This window comes from Pezoporus flaviventris, unplaced genomic scaffold, assembly GCF_033815535.1.
Source record: "Pezoporus flaviventris isolate CSIRO_AGI_PZ_B2104156 unplaced genomic scaffold, CSIRO_AGI_Pfla_v1 ptg000041l, whole genome shotgun sequence".
Taxonomy (NCBI): Eukaryota; Metazoa; Chordata; class Aves; order Psittaciformes; family Psittacidae; genus Pezoporus; species Pezoporus flaviventris.
This window is the reverse complement of record NW_026892589.1, coordinates 12,803,076-12,815,748: the sequence shown is the minus strand read 5'-3', so window position 1 is coordinate 12,815,748 and position 12,673 is coordinate 12,803,076. Positions and strand designations below refer to the sequence as shown.

The 12,673-nt window shown below is 41.6% G+C and overlaps 1 protein-coding gene across 3 annotated transcripts in view; it reads right to left on the bottom strand.

Annotated features, from left to right (window-relative positions):
* Positions 1 to 509: 509 nt before the first annotated feature.
* Positions 510 to 12,673, bottom strand: part of MLXIP (MLX interacting protein) — a 45,683-nt gene continuing 33,519 nt past the window's right edge. Inside the window, exons 10-17 of one of the 3 annotated variants that reach the window (XM_061466311.1) lie at positions 11,073 to 11,194; positions 10,160 to 10,346; positions 9,487 to 9,611; positions 7,431 to 7,529; positions 5,498 to 5,625; positions 4,326 to 4,449; positions 1,905 to 2,034; positions 510 to 1,229 (exon numbers count right to left, since the gene is read on the bottom strand). In XM_061466311.1, coding sequence (XP_061322295.1) covers positions 1,108 to 1,229; positions 1,905 to 2,034; positions 4,326 to 4,449; positions 5,498 to 5,625; positions 7,431 to 7,529; positions 9,487 to 9,611; positions 10,160 to 10,346; positions 11,073 to 11,194 — 1,037 coding nt within the window. In that variant the 3' untranslated portion in view covers positions 510 to 1,107. Of the gene's footprint in view, positions 1,230 to 1,904; positions 2,035 to 4,325; positions 4,450 to 5,497; positions 5,626 to 7,430; positions 7,530 to 9,486; positions 9,612 to 10,159; positions 10,347 to 11,072; positions 11,195 to 12,673 lie in introns of those variants that run through there. The other 2 variants (XM_061466312.1, XR_009745746.1) reach the window with 2 other exon arrangements.

The window sequence follows — 12,673 nt, the reverse complement described above, 5'->3', positions numbered from 1 at the left end:
TAAACATTTTTATATGTTTTGTCGTTCATGTTGACCATAACCTTCCCATACAGACCAAATATAGCTAAGTCCTTCAGGCTTTTCAGATAGAAGGCAAAAAGAACAAGCAAGAAAGAAGCAAAGAACTGCCTACAAGTCCACGTGCTTTGATATAGTTTCTGAGATAGCAAAAAAGCCAATTTCTTAACATTACAAACTCAACTCCTGTCTCTGAAGCGCTACTACATTTATCTATGGATGTGTTTCATATGTGCACATTTTATGAGGAAGGCAGCTGAACTCTGCAGAGTGCAAAGAAAACAGTTCAGAGAGTAAATGGGTATGAAATCCATACGTCCTAATTGCAGAATCTATGCCATTTAAAACTCCTTTCTTGCCCTTCCTGCACAGCCTGCTACTGACTCACTTGCAATGGCTGTATCAGGAAAAAGAATAAGTCAGCTACTTTATTTACTAGAAAATAAAGCATGTCTTGAAACCGATCATATGCAATGATACACTCATGAAAATAAAGATACACAAAACAGAGCCTGAGATTTTAATTCTAGTATTTTTGCCACGAGTTGACATCATTGACGGATTTTTCTTCTCCTTTGGTTTTAAAGATGATCCTGTTTAACAACTCTCACTATTCAAGTAAAACAAATGGAACTGAATACCAGAAAACAAAATAAAAAGCACATTTTGTTTGATGAAATTGGAAGTGTATTTCTCCTTCAGGAGAACATCCCTTGGTGTACAAGATTGACACTTCAAAGAAGTTGGTACTCAAAGCTTTTTCATAGAAGTGTGTTTGTTGCATATAGATGCATGCTGCATTGATGGAGATATATTGCTGCCTGCAGGACTCAAACCTGCTAAATTTACCTGAGCTTGGTGTTTTCTTACTTAACGGAGTACAGCACAGCACTGAAGAAGAATCAAAACGTTATGACAACGTTGCCTCAGAGTTCCACATATTCTGAAGGCAGAGCCAGATGCCCTGAACAACGTCTCGTGTGATGGAGATAATTCTTTCTAAAGTGCATCAACTGAAAGGAGCCTCACCAGGCTGCTGGACTGGCAGGTTCCCCACCCCTTGTATAAGCAACTCATTGCCTTTGGCTGTTAGGTTTCACCAGCTGTTTTGTTCATCTTGTTAACTGCCTCAGCAGCTTGCTCTGGCAGGCGCGATGGGTCCGACAGAACTGAGGTGGTTGTACTCAGATGCCGGAGGGTGTTCAGCACCACTGTAAAAAAAAAAAAGTCAGAAAAGCGTCAAGAAAAGCTGTTAGTGTGACTGCAAACAGATCCACACAGGACAGTGTGCAGGTACCATAAGGCTGTTAGACACAGATGTGGAAATACCTCTGCAAAACATGCACACCTCCACACACAACGACGGCAATAAACAGATGTGTAAGAACTGTGCAGATGTAGTGCTTTAAACAACCCACTGCTGGGTTGTAAACTATTTCTTCTACAAAAGAGGACACCATTTGGGAATTAAAACTGTAAATGTAAATACTTGCTGAAATGCAAGAGGGAAAGGACCAAGCTATCATGCCCAGACAGAAGGTCATTCCAAAGCTAAATATGAATCTCCAGTCTTCCTTCAGAATGAGGTAAATCATGCTGGCCTCACTCAAACTAGACTGAAGCATCTGAAATTTAAATGCAGCTCGAGACTGTTTAAATTCTGGTATCTGTATTTGTTGTTTGGTTTTTTTTCTGTTTAGTGTTAATCATGCAACCGAGTGTCTTCACAGAGGTTCGTATTTTTCCACTGAGATAGGAGAAAGGAACTGGAAGTCATATTTAGCATCATGTGATTTCTTTGTCATCCCCTGGCTTTCAAGAAATAGCGTTCTACATGGGCTCGCTTTCAATGATCTGGAATAACTGCTGGAGAGAACCTTACTTACTTGGCCTCAGAACAGGGAGAGAACAGTGCTGATCCACCCAAGCCACTGCAGTTTGATTCAGATCCTTAAAGCTTGTAGAGGAAACCATCCCATTGAAGGACTCAAACAATGGCTTAATAATAATGCTGAACTGCAAATCATCAAATGTTAAGGGAGACAACAAGGAGGAGTTCAAAACATTCTATGGGAAAGGCTACTATAGCCTTCCCCTGTTTTCTGCAGAGAAAACAATGGACTTCTAAACAGACTGCAACCACTAGAGGCATTGCAACATTTCAAAGAGTCCGTTTTACATCTTTAACATTAAGACAAAGGAAAAAAATGACCCTCAGTTCAATATGGACCAGAACAGTAGCAAGCTAAGGACTGTCAGGCTTTCATTTTGGCTCTCTGTTGTCACAGCTTGGAAGGATGGGCTGGAATTGGCAATAACCTTCCTGGCAGAAAAGGAGCAGAGAGGATTTTTAGCCTGTAATGTACTAGGACGTACAGAGCACCACTACAAGCCTCAGCTGCCCCAGCTCCAAGGCATTCAGAGGGGATTTCCTGGAATATCTGAACTCAAACCAGCTTCTTCTACCACAATAATTCAGCAAGGAGATTCAAGGTATATTTATTTTAGAAGCTGGCTGGATGATAAAACTCATGTGAAGGCTCAGAATCTGTGGTTTTATCATGTTACTCTGGATGTCAGCAGCAAGTAAGAATATGGTCCAAATCAATCTCAGCATTGTCATGCATCCCTATCTCACTGGGGCTGACAATCAAGATAGGTCTAATAACACTTGAGGGGATTTACATGCCCTTATACACTTTGACAGTGACTGGAAGAACAACATGGGTATTACTCAATGGATATTCTAATATTCAAGAGTATTCTATTCTTGGGTTATCTCTGGTTGCCCAAGAGAAATCAGATTACTCATTTCCCTCTTATATGCAACAGAAACTATGGCATTTTCATATTTGTAATGAAACTGCTCTTCTCTCTTTTACAGTCATTCCACAAGGAGGAGCTTTTTTATTATTAACACTCACCCCTGGACCTTGCCAGTTTTTACTGCTATGCACTTAGGATTCAATCCAGCTGTCTGAACGACTGTTGGGTCACAGTTCCATCCTGACTTGTAAAGTGAAGTTTGGGAACATTGCATTGCCTATCAACTTCTTCTTTCACCAACCACAAACGCCTTTGTCTTTGCCCAAATATGACAAAAAGCAGCTACCCAGAACTGCATCTTCATCCCTGAAAACCTCTGCCACTTTCCAGAAGTGTCTTACTTCCAAATTCCAGAGGTAATTAGCATCTTAGAGCAGCATAAAACGAACACACCATCCCATCAGCAAACATGTGCAGGATTGTCTTTAGTACATCGATCAAACCGGTTATTTAAAAACCTCTGGGTTTGTAATTTAGTTGGAATTGTTATAGAATTAATCGTGCTGTAGAATCCAGAGGTTCAACAGCTGCACCAGTCTTAAGTTATCAGAGTTTGCCTGAGAGCTTGCTAAGAAATCTTTCCTAAAGCAATGCTAAAAAGAGAAGTATCTTTCTAGGGCCAACATAAACCAGGGAACACCAAAGAAAGCATTTTCATATATGAAAGAATGAAAAATGCTGTACTTCATGTATGCACAAGCATGCACAGAAGTACTCATGTTATCCAGGGAGTTAGAAATAATCAGCACAGAGCAGAGACAGAAAATCTGAAGTGCAAATAGCTACATGAAGAAATGAAGTTTAAAGGGAAAAGGGAAGGTTAGCACTAATGATCATTGCTAATTACTAATTGCCCTGAACTGATCCAAGTGAATAATGTTTGATCCAAACTGGTTCAGTCTGTAGAGCACAGACTAATCTTGTTTCACTCAGTTTGTATCTTTCAACCTCCTATATTATCATCTGCCTACAAGCACAGCTGCCAGCAGCACTCCAGAAGCAAAGAGAAACTAAGTTGATTCCCTGTTGTAACAAAAGGCAAACAAAAAACTGAAAGAAAATCAAAAAGAGGGGGAGGGAGAAGGGAACGTGCAAGTTTTTACAACCGCCATTGCAACAGCTTCAGTAATTGTTTGTAATAGCTTTTTCTCCAAAATCTTTGTTATTCTCTGTTCAGTTCTTCCATGAGACAAGAACTACAGTTACAGCAGCAGTCCAACATCGCTTGCACTATAATAACCCACCAAGAAAACCCTGCCTTCGTGCTGCATTTTACTTTCAAGTTACCTCCCATGCTTTAAAATGAACAAGTTCTGCCTCATGACAGTCAATAAGGCAGAGATTCACATCCACATACAGGTGTGAATGAAAACTGAGGGCAGATGTAATTGAAGTAACTTTGCTTGAAGCATGAAAATCCAGAGTTCTTGGCTCTATTAGTACCAAACCTCAAGATCAGCAGGTTGATATAAAAAGGATACAATCCAAAACTTCCAGTTCTGCAGGGTCCTGCTTCTCACATACTCATCAAACATCCTCCTCATGTGGTCAAACCTTTGCCGTGTTACGGGAGCCCCGGTAGCAGGGAGCTGCTGTTGACAAGAACTGCAAAGAAGATGTTCTGAGGTCAGAATCCCCACCAGAAAGGACACTTCCAGACTAAATCATAGCAAGAGAAAAGTGTGTATCCCCAGTATCCCTGACCAAGGTGGCTTCCCAGTGCATGACCCCCTCCAGAATGTGACTGTTATAGCCAGGAATACATACTGTTTTCCCATCAACTTTGTCTATATTCATACAGCAAAGCGATTTCTCAAGCTTCTACACACTTCTCATTACAAGCAACAAAGCTGAAAACAAAGTGTAACATAGGACAAAGAAGTTTTTGGCATCCAATTAGAAAATGGCACATTAGGAGTCAAAAGAAAAACTTACAGGGTTACTCCTGAGCAATGTTACAGCTGAAAATGTTACAGAGATTCTTCAGAAACAGATCAATTTGAAATAAAATCAGACATCATCATACTTTAACAGAAAAATCCCAAGGTTGTGATTTGCTGATAAGTCTAACGTAATGCCTAAGCCTAACACTGCTGTAGATGGAAGAAAAACCACCGGGGTTCTCAACATGCTTTGCAATAGCACAGAACTATCTTAAACCCACAGAGGAAACTGAGGCACCAGGAAGGTGAAGCGACTTATCAAGAGTTATGTGCAGCCAGGGTCAAGCTTCTTGATTCCAAATCCTGTGTCTTATGTATTCAGTCTTATTCTCCTATGAAAACTGACTGCATTTGGAAGGAGAACTGCAGCAAAGCCATCATGAAGAGTGTTTGATCACCCAGTGAGCACAGCTTTATAAAAACATGTCACTGACTTCTTCCCAGAAGTGTTCTAACTGACCTGATGTGTCTTTTCTAATGCTGCCACTGCTGGGCATCCCTTCTCAGAGCTTGCTGGAAATCCACATGGTTTGCTACCAATGCCCATCCCACAGCAACTATGCTTTTTGCTTGGCAGTTGGTAGCAACCCTACTTCTGCTCAATACCCATCTGCCATTTGGCATGACATCTGAGGCAAACATTCCCTGTTGTTAGCCAAAGCAACATTCAAGCTGCTCTGCTTCATTACAGAAAGCTCCCCAAATCTCACATGATGGCAGCGTTTAGCTCCTCGATTTCTTCCCGAAGGCGCCTGGTTTCCTCTTGCATCTGTGTTCTTTCCTGCTGTAGTTTAGCGATATATTCTACTGTTTTCTGGAGCATGATTGCATGGCTGATCTAGACCAAACACAAACATAGAGCTCACTTTCTGGAACAAAGCTAGACAGGTGAAGAGTTTGCCCCTAACCTGCTGTAACACCCCGAAAAGCACTTCAGCATCTTAAAGTTTCCTTCACTGTGTGCAAAAGGACACAGGCAGAGCAGAACACTTTAGGTAATACTAAACTTCATTTCTCTGACTCCTGTCTGCACACTAGTACAGAGAAATGTGGTTGCAGTGGTTGTTTTCTTCCACAAATTACAGTTTTGCTACTTTGTTGGAAGAAGTCATTTACTTATTTGTTTCATTTCATTACCTAGCCTCTTGAAAACATTTGCAATTCTCACTTAAGTACTGGAGGATGTGCTACAACTGCTGATAGATTCATTGCCCTGTTAGAAGTGTTGTTTCAAGTTGACAATATAGATTATTTCGTTTGGGAAACCAGAAGTTACTAACAGAAGGCAACACAGTTTAGCTATCACCAAAGGAGACAGAAACAATATCACAGATTCTTTTAAAAATACCACTTAGTTTGGAGGAACAAATTAAGTATCTGTACTTGAGAAATAAAATAATCAGACATTTTTATAATCAGTAAAATAATCAGTAAAGCTGGCTTTCCAAAAGTCATTAATTTTCCAATCAGGAAGCCAAATTCTGACAACTTACAGCCTAAATATACAAAACCGTAACAATTATGTGAACAAATCAACATGCTGCTTTCATATTATCCATCTTTCAAGAGGCACTGGCATTTAAAGGATATTTGTTATGCAGACAAGTCTGTGTTTCAGTTATTTTGATTGCACTTTAGTGACCTATCTGGTATAGCCACAAAAGGGTCTTAATTTGGATGAAGTCATATGACAGTGAAAAGTCAGTTGGGTATTTTTCTCTCTGTAAAGCTACTCATGGGTAATGGGGTCAAAAAACAGCCCTGAAAGTATTTGTAAGGCTGTGGGCATAGAGACAAATGCTTCAAGGCAGGTGTAAAGTGACCCAGAGGGATTTTCAAAGTCATCTGAACTGGTCAGGCTCCTGACTGCTCCAGGCAGGCAAGGATCTCACTGGTGTATGAAGTTCAAAAACTTCACTGAACCTTTTTGTTCTTCCTTTGGCTCACTGACATACTTCAACAGCATTTACAGGTGCACGAGGTTGCTCTGCTGTGCTCTCAGCTATGGTTAGCATGGCATGAAGCCTAAGCTAGTGAGTTGTGCTCATAGGTGGGTATTACACTACCTCAGGCCAAATGTCGAGGTATATTAAGCCAGGCCCAGCATCATATCAGCAGCATCTACCTGCCTTCTGGCTGGCTCATGGTTCAGGCAGAATAAGCTTACAGTACCGGCTAGAACAGAGCTTTTTAAGTCCAGCTATGGGGACCAGAACTCATCCAGCAAAGGTAAAAAAAGCCAATATGTCGGAAGAAAGTTGACCTAACAGAAAATGGAAAGTCATCTTATGCTGCAAACATGACAAAAAACCCCTTCACTACTGGGGTCCCAAGAGCAAGGATTGCAAGGATCAATTTCTTTTCTTTCCCTGTTGGCTTTAAAGCTGCAGCATCTCATTAGACAAGACGTGTTCAACATCTGAAGCTGCATCAGAAGAACAATGTTTAAAAGATGAAGCATTTTCACACACTCTTTTGACTGCAAGACATGGATTTATCACCCTTCCCTTTGCAAGTCCCTCAGTTTGAGTATCTTCAATGACTGGCATTCTCAGTTGACAGTGAAGAGATTAAATTTACTATTAAATCTTTTTAGAATGGCTCTTGCTTATATCTCATATGTAAGTGCCAAAAGTTACTTACCGACTTGGAGTTGGTTGACACCAAGCTGTTGAGAGTACTGAAACCAATCTTGATATTAAACCTTCGTTTTTGTTCCGAAATGTGCTTCATTCTTCGATTCTGCGTGAATAAAATCAGCTCAGCCTATGCTGTTCTCCTTTAACGTTCTACTGCTATGACTATTTGAGCTATTCAAATTCACAGTGTGATTTCTGTTGAATTGTGGCATTCAGTCTTCCCAAAGCCACATTTGCAAACAGTGATTTGTTATTTATTAAATAACTTAAATATTGAAGTTATTTTAAGCAATTTAAGTTATAACAAGCATCCAGTGCATTAAATCCAATTCCAAACCCTGCAGGTTTTCTTTCTGAAGTAAAAACTCCTGGGACTGCTGAACAATTTCATTTTCTGAAGTCAAACTCCAACTCCTCCAAACTTTTGGAGGCATGCAATTGGTTAGGACCTTGTTGAAATCTGTAAGTTTAAAACAGTCCATATCATTTATTCCTCATACATAACAGGCAGTCTGACAAAAATGAAAAAGAAAATAAGAATCCACAACTCTGGCCTACCCTAAAGATAAAGGCTTTGTCAGGAATTAACGCTTTCATTTGTAGCATTAAAAACTTAGACATTGCTTCCACCAAAGCACTTTGAGAATGCATTTTTGGCAGAGCTAGACTTCCTGGCAGTAGCCCACCATCACCCCATTTTATATTGGAGGAAAATAATGTAATAGAGCAGTAAAGTGGCTGACCAAAACCACAGAAAATGCAGGTTCAGGAGCAGAACTGAGATTTCCAGTGCCCTCTGTGCTTTGCCAAACTGAAAAAAAGTTACCCAGCAATACAGAATTGTTTAATTTCACTAGGAACGCAGAAGAGCAAAAGAACATATATCTGGAGACTGGCACGCATTGCTGTTTTCTTCCTTGTCCCACCAAAGTCAGTAACAGTACACATCCAAAGCAATTCCTGTCTAAGCAGGTCAGTTTAAATGGTTGTAATGCCCATCTCGTTGCAGAGTCCTTACTTTTAAGAACACTCCTCCATCTAGTGGCCACTCTCCCATCCTCGGCGAGACCTAGTAATTTGCTCCTTTGCTAACTTGCTCTCTAGCAGCAAGAACAGGCTGCAACTACCGATAATGCTGATGATCAGGCTGATTATATAGGCTGAGATACTGACAATTTATGCCAAGCAAGTAACTGCAAACTTTTATCAGTAAGTTGCAGTATGCTCAGCAAGGGGCAGTTCTCTGCAACAGAACTAGAGCTGAGTCCAAGTGTTTAAACTTACCTTTCTGCCCTGGGAGTAGATCAAGCTGACAGCAACTCATAGGCTATATAGAGAAGCCAAAAAGGGCTTGGCCCTTGCAAAATGGTTAAGTAACACTCCCTTTCACAAGAGAAGGGATGAGAGGGTTACAGCTGATTGTCCTGCATTGGTTATTTTTTGTGGTAAGTTTCTCCTGCCATCACAGAAAGTGTTATGACAAGGTCCAGTCACGTGTGAGGTACAGCCAGCTTTCAGATGCTACCTCTAGACTGCAGAATTCTTACCCCACTAAGTCTCAAAGGGTTTTACAGCTGTAACTTGCAGAGTCTGTGGAGGTGCTTCTCTGCGGAGCAGCACAGCATCACTGGAGACATGTAAGTAACTTAGCAGGTCAAGAACTCCCCCTCCAACAATGGCCAGAGCCCTGCAGACTGAACAGCCCCAACAGAACTATGGCAAAAAGCCATGGTTTAGAAAACTAAGCCTGAAGCTTCTGACCAAGTAAACCGAGACCTGTCATAACACTTCTGTGAGCCACAGCAGGAACTGCTGTCATAAGGACCTGCAGAGGTACATTTAAGCCCGGGCCCTCTGGTGACACATCCCTGAGGAGGACAGTAGATCACTGAAGTCTGACATTTCAAATTAAACAGAACAGTATGGATGCAACACAACCTACGCCTAAGGCACGAACACTTTGCTGTTCCTGAAGCACAATTTACTCTCTAGTCCAGACTTCAGGGCAAAAAAGTAGCTACAAAGGCAAAGAAAAGCACCTCAAAGGAGAAGACACGCACCTTAAACGCAGCCATATTGGGGTCAGTGGCAGGTTTTCCTGAGCAGCTGTTCTGGGGAGACTGTGGACTGGGGCTCTGCTCAGAGGTGCAGGGGGAAGCTTGGCCTGAATTCTGGCAGTCTCGATCTTCAGAAGGGAAGAAAGACAAGTTACATTCACAAACAACTTTCTGTAGCAAATGGAACTGTTGAGAAGTTTCTATTCAGAATTGAACTGGAATGCAGTTGGTAACAAAATTATACTCACTGATGCAGCAACCACATGCTAGAAAATGTCAGGATTGCTGGGAAAGTTTAGTACTTCATGGCACAAGGATAACACATCTCAGTAGTGGTGTGTAATACTCCCTTCACACACACGTTTCAGCAAAGGCATGTTGAATGCAAAGGCTGCAATTCCATCATCCTGCTAGACTTCTCTATTTGAGGGCCTGAGACATGATGGTAACACTTACAAGCCCTTTACCAGCAAAACCAGCATATGTTTCTAAAACCAGCCCAGACACCACTCTACCAACAGGCATGCAGGAGTCTTTGCACTTACCTACTGTTAACAAGGATTATATCTCAGATCCTCCAAAGTTATAGCTATGGTACAAGGCCCATTTACACCCTGCCTACTCAGTGGAAACACACATGTGTAGGGGAGGGAACGCTTACAGCTTTCTAACTTACTAGGTGTAGGAGAGGGAACTTGTGAACTGCTACTGTGGGAAGGGATTTGCTCTCCTTTCACCAACACATCCTGGACTACACTAGGAGAGAAGAGATGTGAGACTGTGGACTGGGTTTGTTGACTACTTGGTGCTCGCTGTGCTGGACCAACCAGAATGTTACTACGGAACTCCGTCACCCCGGGAGCCTGGGAACAGCATAGAAATAGCACAGAGGAAAACAGAGAAAGAACAAGAGAGCAGGAAGGGGAAGGGTGGGGGCAGAGCAGGAGAAGAGATGAGAGAAAGAAGAAGGAGGGGGAGAGAGAAAGAGAGATTTGTTACCTTGCCTTTCACTAAAAATAGCAAATTAATACATGATTAATAATCTGATGACATGAAACAAGAGCTAATACATAAGGAATTGGCAGGCACTGAGGTCAGACTTCTGGCAGGAGACCAGTATCCTTTCATAACTTTAAGCAGCATTACAACACAACATAAAATACTAAAATCGACTTCCATCTTCCTGCATTCAACATATTAGGAAACCCACTCATAACTCCAGGCATGCTTTCCAGTGTGTAAATGGAAAAGTGAGCATCCTGGGTTCCTCTGGCTTCTGCACAGGAAAGAAAATGCACAAGCCATCCCCATTCATAGTACTGTGTATACATGCCTCTTTGTAATCTTACTGTTGTGTGAGACAGAGTCTCTGAAGACTACACAGTGCTTCCAGGCCCATAAAGTAGCTAAATTAAAAATAAGCAAACATAATACTGAATGCACAAACACATATGCACATAAATCTCACATAAATGCAGATAAAAGGTGAGATTTAGTGGACTAGTTACCCTCCTGAGCACGTTATGGCTCTAACTACTTGCAAGTAACAGGCCTAGAGAATAAATATATAGGTTTTTTCTTCTCCTTACTCTGACAATTCCAGCTGGTGCAATTGCAACATTAGACTGAGACGTGGCTGGCGTCAAAATCCCCTCTCTTTTTAAAGGTGCTGGAGTTACAATCACAGCTCTGGACTGTCCTTGAAAGGCAGCTGAAGAACACAATTAAGTCAGAATAGTTAATGAGACAAAAAAATACAGAAAAATCAAAAAACTGGAGATTATTTTGTGTGAAATAACTTGTCATGGAACAGGGGAATGGATCAGTGGGCACCTATTTGGCACTGTTTCTGATAATCTCAATCCCATTAATCTAGTACAAAGGACTCTTTACAGAACACCAGTTATTTCTGAGGCTTCTAATGTCCTTTTTCAAGGTGAATTTACAGAGGTAGGCAGTAAATCAGGGAGGTGCAAAGTGTCTCCACTCCATCAGAGTTGGGTTTGGCAGCAGCGAGATCATCTTCACCTCTCATCACTTCTTGGATCTCACGCTTGCTGACCCAGAAAGGGTCAATGACAGAAACCAACTGAAGGATGCATATCCAATACTTCATGCTTCCTTGTGTATATATACATATTAAATTCTGTTCCTTTCTCTGCTAGCTTCTTTCACTATCTGGTTTTACAGTTGCTTTACATGACACACAAGCACAAGACAACCAAATGTGACTGGGAATCAGCACCAAAATTCCAGCAAACAGGCTGAAGGACCAGCAGTTCTGCAGTGTTACACAGCTAGAGATAACCGTGAATAGCAGCAATTGTCTCCACAAAGAAAGTTACACAGAATTTGCAAACCCAGTCTGTACAGGAGCTTGCCCCCACAACAGGAATCAGGATCCTTGCTCTGAACTTTTTTCACTACTATAGTATTTGAGTCTAATAGAAATCTGTGAAGGTCTCTATTTAACCAATGCAGATGTGCAATTATTACCATGGCACTAATGCTGATGTTGGTCTTGTCTTGACTTCAGAGAGAACATGACTAACCATCCTGCATTGCTACTGAGGGAAGAATCATGCAAAGACACAGCTTCTGTATGCTTTTTGAGAAAGCTAAACCAAACGTGCTTCACTTCATTCATAGCCTGTGTTGGCTTCAGCTCTCCTTTGTACTAATAAAGTCACAATGAATGAAAAGTGTCACAACAGCTCAGGCACTGCAAACCTACCCCTCTGCAGTTCAGCATCAGGATAGTGAAGGGACACATACAGCAGAACAGAACAACAGGGCAGGATCTCTAATGTCCTCTCCCCTACTGTCCCTGGGACCAACAACTGTGTTTTGAATCAACTGTATAGCCTTTATTACAAAGGCCTGTGGACAGCACAAACCTTGTGTCAGCCCTCGCGTGGGTACATCTGGCAGAGCACTGTCACTGGGCTACAGGGAGTTCATTCTTTGCCTGAGCATCCCCACATACAATGCTGGAATCACAACCCTTCCACTGTTCGCTACTCTTCAGCTGGACTTACGACATCTCTATTGAGCTCAAGAGGCTGCTCCTACCAGTGCATTAATGCTGCTACACAAACTTGGCATTTCTGACTTCCCCGTTGGGGTAACTGTAACAATCAGTACATATTTAAATGTCCCTTTACACTTTTCATGTTTCTGTCCTACACAT